At 36.5% G+C, this 16185-nt stretch overlaps 1 protein-coding gene across 5 annotated transcripts in view; it reads left to right on the top strand.

Moving 5' to 3' along the window:
• Positions 1-16185, top strand: part of ASB5 (ankyrin repeat and SOCS box containing 5) — a 38311-nt gene that overhangs the window by 18771 nt on the left and 3355 nt on the right. For 2 of the 5 annotated variants that reach the window (XM_054166243.1, XM_054166253.1), the window contains 4 exons: positions 11766-11845; positions 12937-13044; positions 14435-14585; positions 14721-14855. In XM_054166243.1, the coding sequence (XP_054022218.1) occupies positions 11766-11845; positions 12937-13044; positions 14435-14585; positions 14721-14855 (474 nt within the window). Of the gene's footprint in view, positions 1-3544; positions 3837-9232; positions 9301-11765; positions 11846-12936; positions 13045-14434; positions 14586-14720; positions 14856-16185 lie in introns of those variants that run through there. The other 3 variants (XM_054166271.1, XM_054166261.1, XM_054166234.1) reach the window with 3 other exon arrangements.

Below are 16185 nucleotides of genomic sequence, written 5' to 3'. Positions count from 1 at the left end.
GTAGCCACATTTCTATAATTATGTCTAAAACTTGCTTTATCTTGTCTTCTCTTAACAGGGAGGAATGTTAAAGATCTCTCTCTGGAAATGTCAAATGACAGGCAGCTCTTGGGGACTGGGACTGAGGCCTTTTCAGCTTAATGGTTTTAGTTTGTGGATGACAGCAGCAGGAAGAGGCGATTTCTAGTCCTGTCCCAGAATTTGGTGTGGCAGATTCTGTGCAATCATTGTGACTTCATAATAATCCTGGTCATTAAAGTAGAGTGAATCTGAAAGTACAGAAGAATTTGGGAAGTCAGTCACCTCACCAGTTAGTTGGCTTGAGGAAAGTTGCACACAGATGCTGAACTCAGACATTTGAAAACAGTACAATTGTGTCCATTTTTCCCTAAGATAAATGGTTGTTATTAGAGTTCATAATGTTGTGCTTTGGGCTGTATCATGTATTGAAAGGTGTCTGGGGTTTTTTTTTGTTATTTTCATTAAGACTTTTTTTGGTGCTACCTTAATTGCATTGTTACTGCCTTAAGAACAGTCTTCAAAATAGAATGAGTTCCCCATTGAAAGGGAGGAACAAAAATTTGTTTCCATTTTCATTCCTACCTGTTAAGAACTGCTGCCTCTGTAGAGTAAACTTAAGAGCTATTTGCTGACATGGAAATGTTGAAACTATACTGACATTTTTAAAAATAAAAATCTGGGGAAAAAAAAGATTGTGAAGAAAATCACTTGAAAGTTTCCATTAATAATTTCTCCCCTAGGCTGTAAAAGTTGAATAGAACTAATTATTAATTGAAATGCAACACAGTGGTTTATTTAAAGCTTGTCTGCTAAATTAATTCAGAATTACAAACTCCTCAGTAAAATCTTCCAGTTTTCCTTAAGTCTCAGACTGTAGTATCCTGCCCTTCCTCTGCCTGCTTTCCTTCAGGTATCTGCACAGCTTCTATGAGTAATTATAATCTAAATACTGTCCCTGATTGCTTGTGTGGCAAGACAGAAAAAGTAGTGACTTACTGTATTTTCTACATACTATGATACTTATATTTCTGTTAGAGGTTTTTTACGGTGGATTTTGGGCATGTTTCAGTGTGTTCTGTAGAGAAAAATCTGAAGAACAGAACCTGACTACCAAGCCCAGGTAGTTTCAAATATTAATAGCTTCACTATCTAATGAGATTGAGAGACACCGATTTTTATTTTTGTGGTTGATGTAACCCAGTGCATGGATGGCTGACTTGCAGAGGATCATCCAGAAATTCCACGTTTGAGGTGGAAGCGAAACAGAAAGTTTTTCAGTATTATTCCACAGTTTTAACTGCCTATCACATCTCAAGTATATTTTGAATACATTTTAGGATTTCTGATGTTGACTTCATGGATTTGTTTGTTTGTTTTGGTTGGTTGGTGAGGGTTTTTTGGTTATTGTCTGGGGTTTTTTGGTTTGTGTTTGATTTGGGTATTTTTGTTTGGTTTGGTTTGGTTTTATGGTTTGTTGTTTGTGGGTTTTAGTGTTTTGTTTTTACTTATGTACTGTTTTAATAGATTTTTTTTTTTTTTTTAATGACTTTTGCCTGGTGGATGAATGGCTGTGCCTAGCAGAATTTAGTGAAAAGTTGCTTGTGGAGTCCTGAATGGGATCGTCTTTGGCTTCTTTAAAGCATGGGGGGGAGGGAAGGAGGAAGTGCACATTATTATACATTGCATTCTGATGTCCTTGAAAATACTCACAGTAACTTAATAATAGTGAGTGGCAAGTGCCTCTGGAATAGACAGTCTTTCACTAGTACCTTTACTTTGAGGGTGGCATGTTGTCATCAGTTATTTCTCACTTGGAGAACAGTGCTCTTGTCTTCCTGACACACATGTATGCATATTGTTGGTAAGCTTTCCTGTTAATTAATTTTCCAGTATTTGTTTACTTGAAGAAAACACTAGAATTTAACAAGGAATTCTAGCAATAAAGTGATACATTTATAATGGACCTTTTATAAAAGCCCTTTTTTCAAAAGCTCTGTTCAAGACTTAGTTTCAGAGTCTGATTGCTGGATGTGTAGAAGTGTTTATTTCAGTCTCTGAGATATTCTATTTCATTCAGCTAGATAAAGCCTGAGCAAAACAGTTTTCTGAAAGCAGCAGAGAGTCTGTGAGAGTGCCATCTTGTTCTCTTTTGTGAGAGCAGCAGTAGCCCACCTGCTTCTGTTCTGCAAAGACTGCCATTCCAGTAGGGCAGTTCTCATGTGCTGTAATTTCAAGGTGAAATTTGCAGCTGCTCATGCTTCTTTCCACCCCTTATCCTACTCGACTATATTCTTGCCTCTGGTTTTTCTCTTTATGAAAAACAAGAAGGATGCAAAACATTTAATTAACTAACTATGTATTATTTCAGTATCTTAGGGTTTAATTTTTGACAGCTATCTGAAAGGACTAGTACTAATGAAACCCAGAAAGGTTAATTTCATTTTTTAAAAAACTGCAAGAGATACTTTTTGTATCAGTAGAAGAGGATAGTGAGGACATTCTAGAAAGAAGTGGCAGGGAGGTAAAAGTGGCATCTTAACATGTCACTGGTACAGAGAAATCACTGTCCTCTTTATGGAATTCATGCTGGAATTTTATCATGGCTTGTTTCTCCCTGCATGCTTCTGTTGTGTAGTGTCAGTGTAATACTTAGTAACAAAGAACATTTTTTTGATACTAATCTTTTGCCTTCTTTTTTGCTATTATACAGAAAAAAACAAACTTACTTGTCCTCTTTCTGACAAGACTCTAAAGCCTTACTTGCAGAGTTGGATCAGACTTTCAAAGTAACCAGTGAAATATTTTAATCTTTTTTGTTTGGTTAGTTTGTTTTGTTAGTCAAACTATGCTTTTATTTATTGAAAATGTAGTTTCTAGTTGGTGGCTGTACAATACATTGTCCCCTATGTAAAATAAACAACCCACCAAAAAACAACTAACCAGCCAATGAAGAAAAAACCCACCAAAACAAACCCCCACAAACAGGAAGACAAATACAAAACCCACAAACAGCAACAACAACCCCAAACCAAAAAGCCATAAAAAACCCCAACACGCACACACAAAAAACCCCCACACAACCCCCTTCCCCAAAACAAAGAAACAACCACCATCATGAAAAACAACAACAACAAAAAAAACCCCACAGAAATATTTCATAGTTTCATGGATTCTTCTGAATTCCAAAATCTCTCTTTACTTCAAGTTACTTATGAGTAAAGCTTGATGCAGTAATAATTATCCTTTCTATTAATAAAATAATTTCCATTCTCATAAAGCAGTTTTAATTTTTCTTTTTTTTTTTTTTTAGGTTGCTTGTTATTCAGGTAACAATGCATTGAATGCTTATACTTTAAGAATCTGGGTTTTTTTTTTTGTTGATAAATGATTAAAAAAATCAACACTTTTCCATTTAAATCATGTAAATAGTTAAGACTCATGCTGTAGCTAAGCTGATTCTTTCTCTGTTTTAAAAATAGAAAATGCTAGAGCAGTTCTTCCCTTCCCCCACTGTGTACTCACTAGTCCAAGCTAGTAAATGTTACTGAATGGATTTCAGTGTTATAGGCATCCTACACTAAGTACAGCAAGATTCTCTGTGAAAAATCGAGAGGAGGAAAAAAAAGGTGGTAGCAATCAGTTTGTGGATGTTCGTCAGAGCACAGTACCTGCACCAATGAAAGACAGGCTTTCTTCAAGAAATGAAGAAATAATGACAACAAACCCAAGCCAGAATCTCCCCAAAAGACGCCTAGAAAGTATAGGGGAGTGTCCTGTGAAACGAAAAGCTAGCTGGGGTATTCTGACCAGCCAAGGTTAGTATAGCAGCCATTTCGGAAACCGAGTACAGAAATATGCTAAACCGATGCAGCTTACAATGTCCTAGCTCTGAACTGGTTTTTGTTACGTGTGTTTGTGGGTGGTTGTTTTTGGTTTTGGTTTTTTTTTCCTAGCTCTAATGGTTATAGCATAGCATGGCTATGTTAGTGGCACTTTATTGTATTGCATGGGTTAACATAAGTGTGTTGAAGCTATTTTTGTCCTTTATACACTCTTATCATCTGTTCTGAAATGCCTTTTTCATGTTTATCTGCCCTATTTGTTTTATGCAAGTGTTTAAGGCTTGGCTTCCCTGACTTTTTCTCTCCTATTACACAGTAACTGGATACGGAAGGCTAATTGTTTACAACAGGGAATGAAAGGAGGGGGGAGTAAGCTTCACATATAACTTTGTATGTAAAGAAAATTTTATATGTAACTGTAACAGGAAGCAGTGGAGAAACTACAGGCGATGGAACTGTTGTCTTGTACTAAAATACTGAAGACAGAAGTAATTGCATAGAGAAGTACTTAGGAGGTATTTAAGTTGCTGGACACTGGCATATTCAGCAATGAGGAACAAACTCTATTATATTAAAGAAATGTTTTGGGCTGCTCTTGTCTGTGCTATGTTTTCCAATTATTTTCATAATACAAGTGTGTAAAAAGGAGCTTTGAGTAATTGTAAGGGTCTGATAATTTTTACTTTTTTTTTTTGGTTATGCCAATTAATACTGCACATCATAAGGCATCAATGTGAAACCAAAAACTAAAAAGGAAGTAAAAATTGAAAATCTGGATAATATAATATCAAATTTAAAGCTGGAAATGTTAACATAGTCAAGGAATGGAGGAGAAAGGAAAGAGAGATTAAATATGTTGTGCATAAAAATAATTATGAATTTACCGTGTGAAATGAAGCTATATGTTCTGGGAACCAGAGTCACTCTTCAATTACCTTTGCTCATTTCCAGTATTGCTAGTTCTAGAATTAAGCAATGTTTAATAATTTGAGCAACAGTTAGCATAGCTTCCCAAGTAATTAAATGCAGTAGTATTGTAAGGCTGTATTTATTCATCAGCTTTAATAAACGGTGTGTCTTTTACCCTCATACTGTTCACTCTTTGGCCTAAGATTTTCTAAGCCATACTGAAATTTTATCCATGTTAACAATAGCCACCCCTTGATGTGGTTCAGTGTGCTCTTTTGTCACTTACGAAGGAATAACCAGAGTTAGACTTTTAAACTTTCCAAATCACATTAAAATATGGAAAGTAACATTTTCTGAAGAATCCATCTTAACACACTCCTGCTACTTACGGCCTCACTGTGATTGCCAAATTGGGCATGTGTATTTATTGATAGAGATCTCTGTTGCAGCTGAGGCTTCTGATTGTTGCAGTTCCCTTGAATAACAGGTATATCTAATATCCAATTGGAAGGAGGCTCCTATCTTCCCTCTATTCCCAGCTGTGGAGGTATCCAAACCAGAGGTTGCTACGTAGGTGCCCTTACAGAGCAGAGAGAAAGTTGTTCTGTGATGAGTATATAATGAAATGGAAAATGGCCTAAAAGTGATGCTGGAGATGGAGTATGTCATGGTAAGCTTTAGTAGAAGGGCAAAAGGATAGAGTCAGGCTAGGAAAAGGCCTTCAGCCTACTGGCTTGAGAGTCCTCAACTGGGCTGTTTGATCAGAATCTCCTGGATGTGGCAAGGATAGGCATGCTAGGCCCAACTTTGCTGTCCAGCTGGGTCTTGCTTTGAAAGCTAAGGATTAGGCCATGTGATGCATTCAGTCTTTGGCAGACTGGGAAAATAGTGAGACTTCTGAGCACACCTTGAGGAAAATTGCTTGTTGAGACTGCATTTGAGAAACAAATTATTCCAGGCAGATGTCATCTGGAGTCTGAACCCAGCCAATAATGTTTGTATGTCTTTTCTGTCACCTAGTTGGGAAGGCCACTGAAAAACCTTTACTTTTTCTAGTGACTTGTCCAAGGAAATAACAGCCTAAGAGTACTACCAGCTGCTCCATGTACTCATATCAAATTTGATGTGGGTTTGATGGATTACTGAATTTAGAGGCTGATTTTAGACCTTGGCACTCTAACTATGGCACACAGAGTTTGCAACCTACATTCAGATAGAAAAATATCCAGCCAGTTGTTGATCTTTCAAGAAGATGGAAAAATGGAACCATGCATGAGCAACAGACAGGAGAGTGGTTGCTGTGCTTTCATGTGATGGGAGAAGGGGTCTGACACACTGCTGTGTGTGCAAGGCTTGGCACAGGGCCAGCAACAACTGCTGCTGCCACTGCCATCATCATTACCATTGCCTGCTCATAGCATAATGCTACTTCTGTTGGGAACCAAGCAAGCTATACTTGGATATTACTGTTATGGGCTTTATAAAAGGCTTTTTAATACCATTTAATAACCATGTTTGTGTGAGAAAAGTATGTTAAACTGCCATGCCAAAGTACTCAACATTTAGGAACTGTTAAAAGTAATTCTGCCTGCGCCATGCTGATTATGACCCAGTATTTGACAACACAGCCACATGCTGTACTTTTCACAAATGCTTTTCTTCCTTTGATGTACAAGATAGAATTGTTCTGATGATGCATTTTGTTTATACTTAGAAAAAAGTACATCCTATGTTTTCTTGTATGCTGCAAAGATTAGAATGCATTTTAGTGGATAGTGAGAAAAAGGGTTGATGTTTTAACATCCCTAATGGAAAATTCAGTTCTTGCCTTTGCTGTGGCACCTGCATGTTTTAAGACCTATCACCTAACTTAAAATTTCCTTGACTCATCATGGTTATTATTACCTAGGGGTTGAAATTTCAGAAGCTCAGAGCTCTCATAACCATAATTAAACTAAGCTTTCAGTGTACACTCAAATGTTTGAGTGTCCTGGAAAAAAATAGGGTATTAGATTGGGTTTACAATTTGAGCATTAAAACTATTTGTCTTTTGGTTCCTTAGTTATAGTGGCATCTATCCACACTATTTTGTGAAGATAGACTCAGCAAAGTGTTTGTAGCACTCTTTTGATACTGGGAGAATATCATGGAGAAAAAAAAATTAAGAATTTAAACAGTGTCATAGTGAGTTTGTAGTTTGTATAGCTAAGAGTGAGAGATGGTGCTAGATACACAGGCAGAAAATAATTTCAATGCTAACTCCATAGAATATGACACTGGACTGAAAAAACTAATGTGTGGTCATGTATTGTTCACTGTAAACAGAGCTGTGTGGTAAAATAAATTGTTTTGTATGCTTTTCAAGTCTAGGAAGGCATTGACATATGCACTTGAAATTAAATCACCAAATTTTGAAAGTCTAATGATGACAGACCATGGAAGGAAGATTGGTTTGAGCCAATCAAGGTTTCATATTTTGTATGCATAGGTTTATATATTTGTGTGTATATATTTATATATTATATAATTTTCTTTAAAGATTATTTAAGTATAGAAATTTATTTTAAAGCCACTTTAACTACATCTTTGCTCTTAGAAATGTTAATGATTTCTAGCTTAAATTCTGATTTTTTGGGTTCATCAGTGTTGTTGCTTTGGGATTTCACTTGTGAAGAAGAAGTGGCTTCTGTTTTGTTGGTCATATCTAATCATATCTGTTGTTAAGATGTTAATATATACCACATACATATTTCTTAACTTTTAAATCCTTAAGATTCTTTTCAATAGTTTTTAACATCAAACATCAATTAAGTAGATGACACATTTATAGTGCAAGGGCTTTAGGCAAATGGGTCATTTTATAGTGCCACAGTAAAAATCTGTTAGAGCTCAATTATATATACAAAATATCATGAAGTTTTAATAACTGGAGTGAAATGAGTCTGGTGATCTTGGGACTATAATGTAGCACAGCTTTTCTGCTTCAGCTACCACTCAAAATATGTCTTAACGGAATAAAAGGTAACACTAATGAGCTAAATACAGAGCATTTGTTAGTTTTGCAGAAATATTAGCTACAACACTTTCCAAGTAATCTCCCAATAATGAACTGTGGCAGGCTTCTATTTTCAGTTCTTGTCTCATAATACTGCTTCTTCTGAGGATGCCGCTGTCATCTATTTACTCTTAGAGCAGTACCTTTATAATGCTAATCACTGGCACAAATCTTCCCCTAGTGAACTGCGTGAGAAGACTTTATTTCCAGCCCTCCTTGTTATGAAAATCCAACTTCTTAATGTACCTTTTATGTTGTTGGTTGGTTGGTTGGTTTGGTTTGGTGGATTGTTTGTTTGTTTGTGGGGATGGGGGGTGCTGTCTAAGACTACACACATTTTTAGAAATAAAAACACAAGGATGGGATAGCTGGAATTAGTGACTTCCAAGAAAATATTTTTACTTAGTAGTTGCCTGCTATCATCATAACTGCAAGAATGACTTGCAGGTAATTGCAGATAGATGTAAAGGAGTGAAGTCTGTAGTAAAATATGAAGAAAATTGGAATGAGCTGCCTGGGGAGGTGGTGGCGTCGCCATCATTGGAGGTTTTCGGAGAAGACTTGATGGGGTGCTTGGTGCCGTGGGTTAGTTGTTTGGGTGGTGTTGGATTGGTTGATGGGTTGGACGCGATGATCTTGAAGGTCTCTTCCAACCTGGTTTATTCTATGTATTCTATGTATTCTAAAATATGAATGACTTAGAAATGGATCCAAGTCAGAATTGAAAATCTCCATTTTGGGGGATTTTCACTTTTGAGAATCATTGTCAAAACCCCGATTTAACAACCACCGAAATGTTTAGAAGGTAACTGAAGCAATAGTGAACTGCTAAAAGAAAAGCACAGTTCAGCATATGGATGAAATAACATTTGAAATATGTTCAAAATATCTAAGCATATTTCTTTTCTAAGTCTATTTTGAGTAAGTAGTAAAATAGCATAGGAACATTTGGCAATGCTTTCCTTGCAAATCTATGTACTAATAATGATTTTCAAAGATAAAAATAATGTGCCTCATTGCACAAGGTTAAAAATTAAGGAGTTTGCCCTGCGTTCTTATTCAGCTTGAGGTACTCTTGATTTCACCAAGTTTCTCATGTGCTGAAATTCCAGTTCATCTGTCCTGGGAGGTAAATGCACAGATACTGGCACTTTGAAGATTTTATGTTAAAAAAAGAACTGTGAAACATTAATAAAAAGGCCTACAGTCCTTTAGCATAAGAAAAATTACTGGCAATTTGTTTATACTTGCATCTTCAAAGTTGTGTTTGTTGAAGAATGAAAGTTCATATTACAGTGAGCTGCTGATGCCCTTCCAAACACAGCTGGTCTATATTAAGCACAGGCCCAACTAGCAAGAACAGATCTTATTTTTTTTTTTACATATTTTTATTTTTATTTTCCAGAGTGAAAGAAATGAGTAGAATTTATAATTGCAATTGGCTGGAAGTGCCATGGGGAGATGGAGATTTAGGTATTGTATGCTACTTTGTAATTTGTTTTAACTTTGCCTGTTAATACAGCAAATACATTTCTGCGTTCTTGTTAGTGTTTACAAAGCAATGTAGGTTGCCCTTTCTGGCGAACTATACACTAGGGAACTTGGAACTAATGTGGCTTCTAAATATATTTAGAGATACTTTGTATTCAGCATCTGTCAGAGACAACATTAGTAGGGAATTAATGCATTAACAGTTTTGGAACAGACTTGTTTGCTAATACTGCTGTTACACACAACAGTGAATGAAAAAAATTCCTCATTTAGATTCTTGTTAATGCTTGCTCGGTGCAAGACATAGCAAGTTTGGAGATTAACAGAAGGCAGCAATCTAGACAGAATTTGTTTTAAGACACCTTCGATGTTTATTTATGATATGTATTTATTTTGAACATATTCTTATCCTTGCGGTATCTTACGATGAATTACTGTCCCTACCGATAAATCAGTTGGAATGTGAAAGTTTTTTCCCAAACTCAGTATGCACAAAATATTTTTGCAGCATCTGACATTCAGGTTTAATTTCTAGTAGAGATGATGCAAGTATTTTGTATTTAATGGATTGAGCAGAAACTACTGCTGGATGTTTCTACATGAAGATGGGGGCATAAAGGTATGTCTAGGTGTAAAACAGAGCTCAGAAACAGACACGACATCATTTTGTTCTCAAATGTCACTGGAATAATAATATTAACAGATATTTTTCTGAACAATACAAGAGGGAATTGAAATAGTTTTGTTTAGAGCAATACATAGCTACAAAAATGTCCAGAGTATTTAATGAGCCTAAAAACTTCATGACACTTAACAATTCTATTACATATTTTTTTCCTGTTAATTTAGGAGTAGGATACTGTCAAGAGAGGGGAATCGTCACCTGTAGAGACAGTGGGGGGAAAAAATGCTTCAAAAGCAGCCTTATTTTTGAAGAACTTTGCAGCTGCCAGGAGAACTTAAGTGATCTAATTAATTTGAATTAGAATGACTTGAGTTCTGGTTCAGATATCAGAGAAGGAAAACAGTGGTCAAAATCTTCATTGTGATTGTACACATCCAGCCTACAATAGGATAATTCTTATTGAGATGACAGAGAAAATACTGATCTAAATCAGGGCACTTTAATATTTCTCAGCTCAGTTTTTGTAGTATAATGCCCCTTAAAAACCCAATCACTTTGTTTTGTTTTCTTGTGGTTTTGTTGTTTGTTTGTTTGTTTTAACTGTTATTCTGACTAGCAATAAGAATTGCAAAATACTGTGTTCAATAAACCTAAAGTAAAAAGGTTAAGTAAAGCAACAGGGAATAGTGTGTGCACATACATAAAATAAACATGCAGTAACTTGTTTTGCAGGCAGTCCTAGCTTGTTGCAACTGACAAAGTCAAACATTGGAAATTCATCTACCATTGTTAACAATTCATCATACTTAGCTATTTCTCTCTACACTTCTTCAGGGATTTTGGAGGGCTGGATATAACTCACATGAGTGATTAGCATTTTACAGTTATCGTGATTTTCTTCTAACAAGTTTTTCTTCTAACACATTTTGAAGATGGTTCTTGCTTGCACAATCTCTCAAAATTCCATATGCAAAATGCACACTAAAAATTGGTATCAGCTATGCCTGGAGGGGGAAGTCTGGCTAGAAGGGCAAGCCAGTGGCCAGTTCTGGAGGAAAGGGCCAGTTCTTCGTCAGGAGACACAGGATGACTCTGGAACCTAGGTTGGGAGTTAAGGAATGGGGAAGTTGTGTGTGTGAAGGTGTGGATGTTACGGTTTTCTTTTTCTTTTCCCTTCCCCCCTATTTTTGGGGGTGATAAATGAAAACAAATGCCAAACCTTTACAATAAGCAGATCTAACTATTTTTAGCCCTAATAGCCTATTCGAATGAGAACTTGGACTAAAGATTGTATTTTGCTATAGCCATTTTTAAAGTGTGATTCTCACTGTATTTCTTTCCTTGCACTTGTGTACCAGCTGCAGATTAATCTCATGATGCATAAGGATTTCCATATTGGTTTTCATATACATCAGCTTTTTCAGGCAGATTAATGTCTGGTTTAAGTTCAAATACCAATGTGTTGAGGTCTATAAATGTCTATATGCCAGCTGCAAAAATAAGTTATATAATTTTACAAAGTAATTGTACAACACACAAAAAAAATAGTGGGAACTGTGACAATTGATGGATGCATGAAACCAGATTACTAAAATAAGTATTTTATTCTCTGTACCACGTAATCATTTATTATAGATATTTACAGGTAATCATAGACCCATTTTTATTGTCTAGAAACTTGAAATACAGTCTCTAAAGAGGAAAACTTAATTTCATAGGACAGTTGACTTCATTCTGTGCATCGTATTTTCTGCTTTGCTCTATGCATTCCAAAATCCTTGTAATTCATATGGTTTACTCAATAAATGTTGTTATTATATAGGTTCATGGGCAGATCGCTCACCTCTGCATGAGGCAGCCAGTCAAGGACGTCTTCTTTCTCTAAAGACTTTATTGTCACAGGTGAAGGCTGTATTCTTAAAATTGCATTTAATTTTAATGTTACTTGATTTGTCATCATAGATTATTAATGCAGATTTAGTATGCTTTGCTATGCTTTTTTTCACTTGATTTTTTTCCAGAGCAATACACATTTAGGAGTTTTGATTTATATGATACAACATGAGTTAATAATTAAACTACTTGCTCTGTATATTTTAAAACTTCCATCCTCAAAAATTATTTTTACCAAACTTGTATCTAAATGTGTATGACTCTTCCCATCTTGCATGGTGTAAGTCAGTGTAGCTTTAACCCTCAGGTAAATAGAACTGTCAGGAAGATACTTGCTGAGGGAAAGAATTCTGGAAAGATTCCAGGTTTTACATCATTGTGATTTTAATTTTTTTCTTTTAAAAAAGTATGTATTTTGTTAATAGCAAAGGACAGAGACTGTAAACCACTAAATTTCAATATTACAGTATTTTCATATTGGCTACTACAACGATGAAAATTTTTACTACAGAATACATTTGATGAAAGCCAAAGATGCAATTATTACTTCTTAGGCATCAAACATCTACTGCAGAAAATTGGAAATGCAAGAGTTTGATGATTTTATCTATCTAAGAAGTGTTTTCTTCTTTTCAAAGTTCAGGGATTTAGATATTTCAGACCTTAAATTAGAGAATCATAGAATCACAAGACAGTTCAGACTTTGGGCCTTGCTAAGTTCTAAAGTCACAAAGATTGCAGATGTACCAACCTCTCTGGAGCCTGTTCCAGGTTTTCACTATACACACAACAAAATCTTTTTCTATATAACTAATTGGAATTCACCATATTCCAACTTGTTTCTATGCCTGTTGTGCTATCAGCATGCATTTCATCAGTCTGTTTCCATCTTTATAGTCTGTAAATCCTATTTCTTTTCCTGATTTAAAAACAAAAGCTGGCCACTGTTATATACATTGATTAATGAAAGATTCTTTTTATACTCACTGAAGCAGAATTTAAAGCCTGTTTATTGTGTTGTAAGTGATTCAAACAGTAGTATGAGGAAATTACTCTTAACAGCTTTTGTATGATCTTTGTGTAATTCATGTCTTGTTTAGGGGTACAATGTAGACACACTAACAATTGACCAAGTAACTCCACTTCATGAAGCCTGTCTGGGAGATCACGTAGGATGTGCAAGAATTCTTCTTGAAGCAGGAGCAAATGTAAGAGATTGTGGATTTTTTTTTTGTGTGTGTATATATATGAATGACAGCATTCACCTTGGTTTAACTGAGAAGAATATATGGCTTAATTATTAGTTTGGGGGTTTTTTAATTGGTATTTCTCTCTATTGCCCTGTTGCTTGCAATTGCATTGGTCTCATTTAATTACAATAAGCTGTCGATTGAAAGCTGTGAAAGGAAAGTGATGGGCAGCCACTGGGACAGAGTAATGACTTGCAGAGAATCTGCTTGCAGTGTGTCACCAGCCTTATCTCTAAATTTCATTACATTATTTCTCTTCAAAATAATGGAATGCATCCCTCTACTGGTTTCATTTTGCTTTAAGTGGCCTGCAGGAGCCTGTTCATTTTACCTCCATAATGTCTTTATGCACTGCACCTGTGTGCTTTTAAGGTTCTTCAGTCTGAGTACAAAAAGGCACTGGCTCTTGTCTGCTCCTGACACAGGCTGGGACTCAAAAATAGGAGCTTACAGATCACTTTCACAACCATTTCTGTTGACATCAGAGTTAAAATGCATAGTTTCCCAAATTTCTCATCTTTGTGATGGAAATATTTATTGTCCTTACAGTTCTGTTTTGAGAACCATGTGGGATATGTCTGTGTTACTACCAACAACAAAGTTTCCAAACCAAATTCCTCTCCACATCAGCTAGCACATGAATTCTGAAGATATAAAACTGTAGTACTATAAACATAAGAACAAATCTCATTTTTCCATCTGAAATATTTCAGTTGTTCTGATGGGTTTGTGGGGAGAGTGCATGGAAGATGACAGGCCAGAGTCCTGGAAGGAGATCCCTCCTAATACCTGTGCCACTGTAGTATTAGCCCTCAGAAATTTGCCTAGTTTCTCTCCTCATTCTCTCATACTGAGTATTTTGTTAACCAGTGATGTGGTGAAGTTGGTTTGAAAACAGTGAGCTTGTAGTGTTAGCTTTGTCTCCATCCTGTGAAGTATCACTGCAACCTGGAGATTAAAACTACAGAAAAAAAGTGACAAATAACGATCAGATATAATATGGATTTTGCAGTCTTGACAGTGCTGTGGAAAGAAGATCCCTAGCATCCCATTACTACACAAAATGTAGGGGTTTTTTTCTATCAATGAAATAAGCAAAGTGCAGTGACTTCTGAAAATCATTTGCTGCCCAAAAGTGAATGGGTGCTTTTTAGTATTCCAGATGTATTTTGGTTTATTCAACTTAGTTTAGCAAGAATTTTAAACTAATTTCAGCTGTGGAGTGTGGTGAGAGGCCAGGGACTGATCACCTAAGCTATGTTTTGGTGTTTTAATATAAATTCTAACCATATCCTGTTAAGAAATTGACCTTTCAATTCTGTTCTTAAATAGATTTTATATATTCTAGGTGAATGCTACAACAATTGATGGAGTCACACCTTTATTTAACGCCTGTTCGAGAGGCAGTGCAGCATGTGCTGAGCTCCTGTTAGAGTATGGTGCCAAAGCTCAGTGGGAGACCTGTCTTCCCTCACCAACTCATGAAGCAGCCAGCAGAGGTAAAAAGTTTCCTGCTGAACAAACATGGAGCAGTCGACAAATGTCTCAATAATACTGTTAAGAAATGTGTCCAGTTTTCTCTATGAGACAGCCTACTGAAGTCAAGCAAACTCTGTTGTGCTTTGTACTGGCAGGTCACAGTGAATGTCTGGAAGTACTGATATCTTGGGGTATAGATGTTGACCAAGATCTTCCTCATTTAGGAACGCCTCTGTATGTAGCATGTGTTTCACAGCAGATCCATTGCATTCGAAAGCTTCTTTATGCAGGTATGTCATGACTTAAAGATTTACTAGTGTATGAAACTAGCATACCGTTCTCATCTTTGAAGTGAGCTGTGCCCCATCAGTGAAACTAGAAGCCTTGCATGCTTGGCTCTACTTGTGATGCCTGTTTTCTTACAAGAATTTTCTATGCTTTTCATTTTTGTGTGGCATAGCAAGCATATGAGGGTAAAAAGGAAGCAAGACCAGTAAAAATGGACGTTCAAAATGTTTAGTATTTACTACAGCTTTGTAGATGTTAATTTTCTGTAGGTAAAACAAAGGTAAAAAATCAACCTTGAGGAAAAAGAATTATATAGTAATTATTTCAACAGGAATTTATAGCAAGGTAGTCCCACCCTTTTTCATTCTTCAGCATGTTCTGATTGATATTTTACAAGGTATAGAGGCTAAGTTGCAAAAGGAAGAGGTAAGGGAAAAGGCATTTGAACCTAAATTTCATGTTATTTATTTAATCAACGTGAGATGTTGGATGCTGTCTGTTTCAGCACAAGTCCAGGGACATAACTGATTTAGAGAATTATTTACTCTGTTTCAGGTAATGACATACAGGGCTTCAGTATCCTGCAGCACAGTAAATGAAAATGTTTAAATGAGTAATTGCTGTCATGATTGCACCAGAATTGTTTTTCTAGTTAATTGCAGGTTATTTGGAGTTTAACCAGTTATGTTTCTTGTTGAGTCAGTCTCGTTGTGTGATTAACTCTCTGTTGCAGTTTGAGCTGGGTGCCCCCCTCGTGTGTTCACTTCCTGTGTCCAGAAGTCCAGCCCAGAGGGATGGACACAGGAAATTGTGTGTATTTCCTACCATGATTCTTTGCACCACTATAAGATCCAGTGCAGGGTCTAGCACTTTCTCTTTCCTTCCCTCTCCGAGACTTGGTAACTGGGGGAGAGATCTCCCGGCCATGGGCCTGATTGGGCCCAAGGCCACTGGGGGATGGGCAGTCTCAGATCTGGCCAGCTGAGACCAGCCTAATAGTAGGGGGGGGGAAGAAGGAGCCCTGGGGGTTTTGGATGCACCCTCAGGTGGGGTTTGGGGTCTTTCTGGGTTTACTTTGGTTTCTTCCTTGTCAATATGTTTCCTTTTGTGCACACTCACTGTTCTCTATTTAAACTTTCATCACTTTTGCAATCCGTTTGTCTGAGTGTTTATTCCTGCCTGTGGTGTGGAGAGGGGGCTGCCTCAACCCAGCACATTCTTGGTAGCAGAGGATGGTTGTTGTGGGGAGGGGGTCTCCCTCTAACCCACCACACTCTCCTATGTCATGATTTTTATTGTTGATGTCCTAAAGTAGAAAAGGTAGAAAAGGGT

This window comes from Dryobates pubescens, chromosome 1 (genome assembly GCF_014839835.1).
Source record: "Dryobates pubescens isolate bDryPub1 chromosome 1, bDryPub1.pri, whole genome shotgun sequence".
Taxonomy (NCBI): Eukaryota; Metazoa; Chordata; class Aves; order Piciformes; family Picidae; genus Dryobates; species Dryobates pubescens.
Note: the sequence above shows the minus strand (reverse complement) of the source record. Positions and strands in the feature narration are given on the sequence as shown.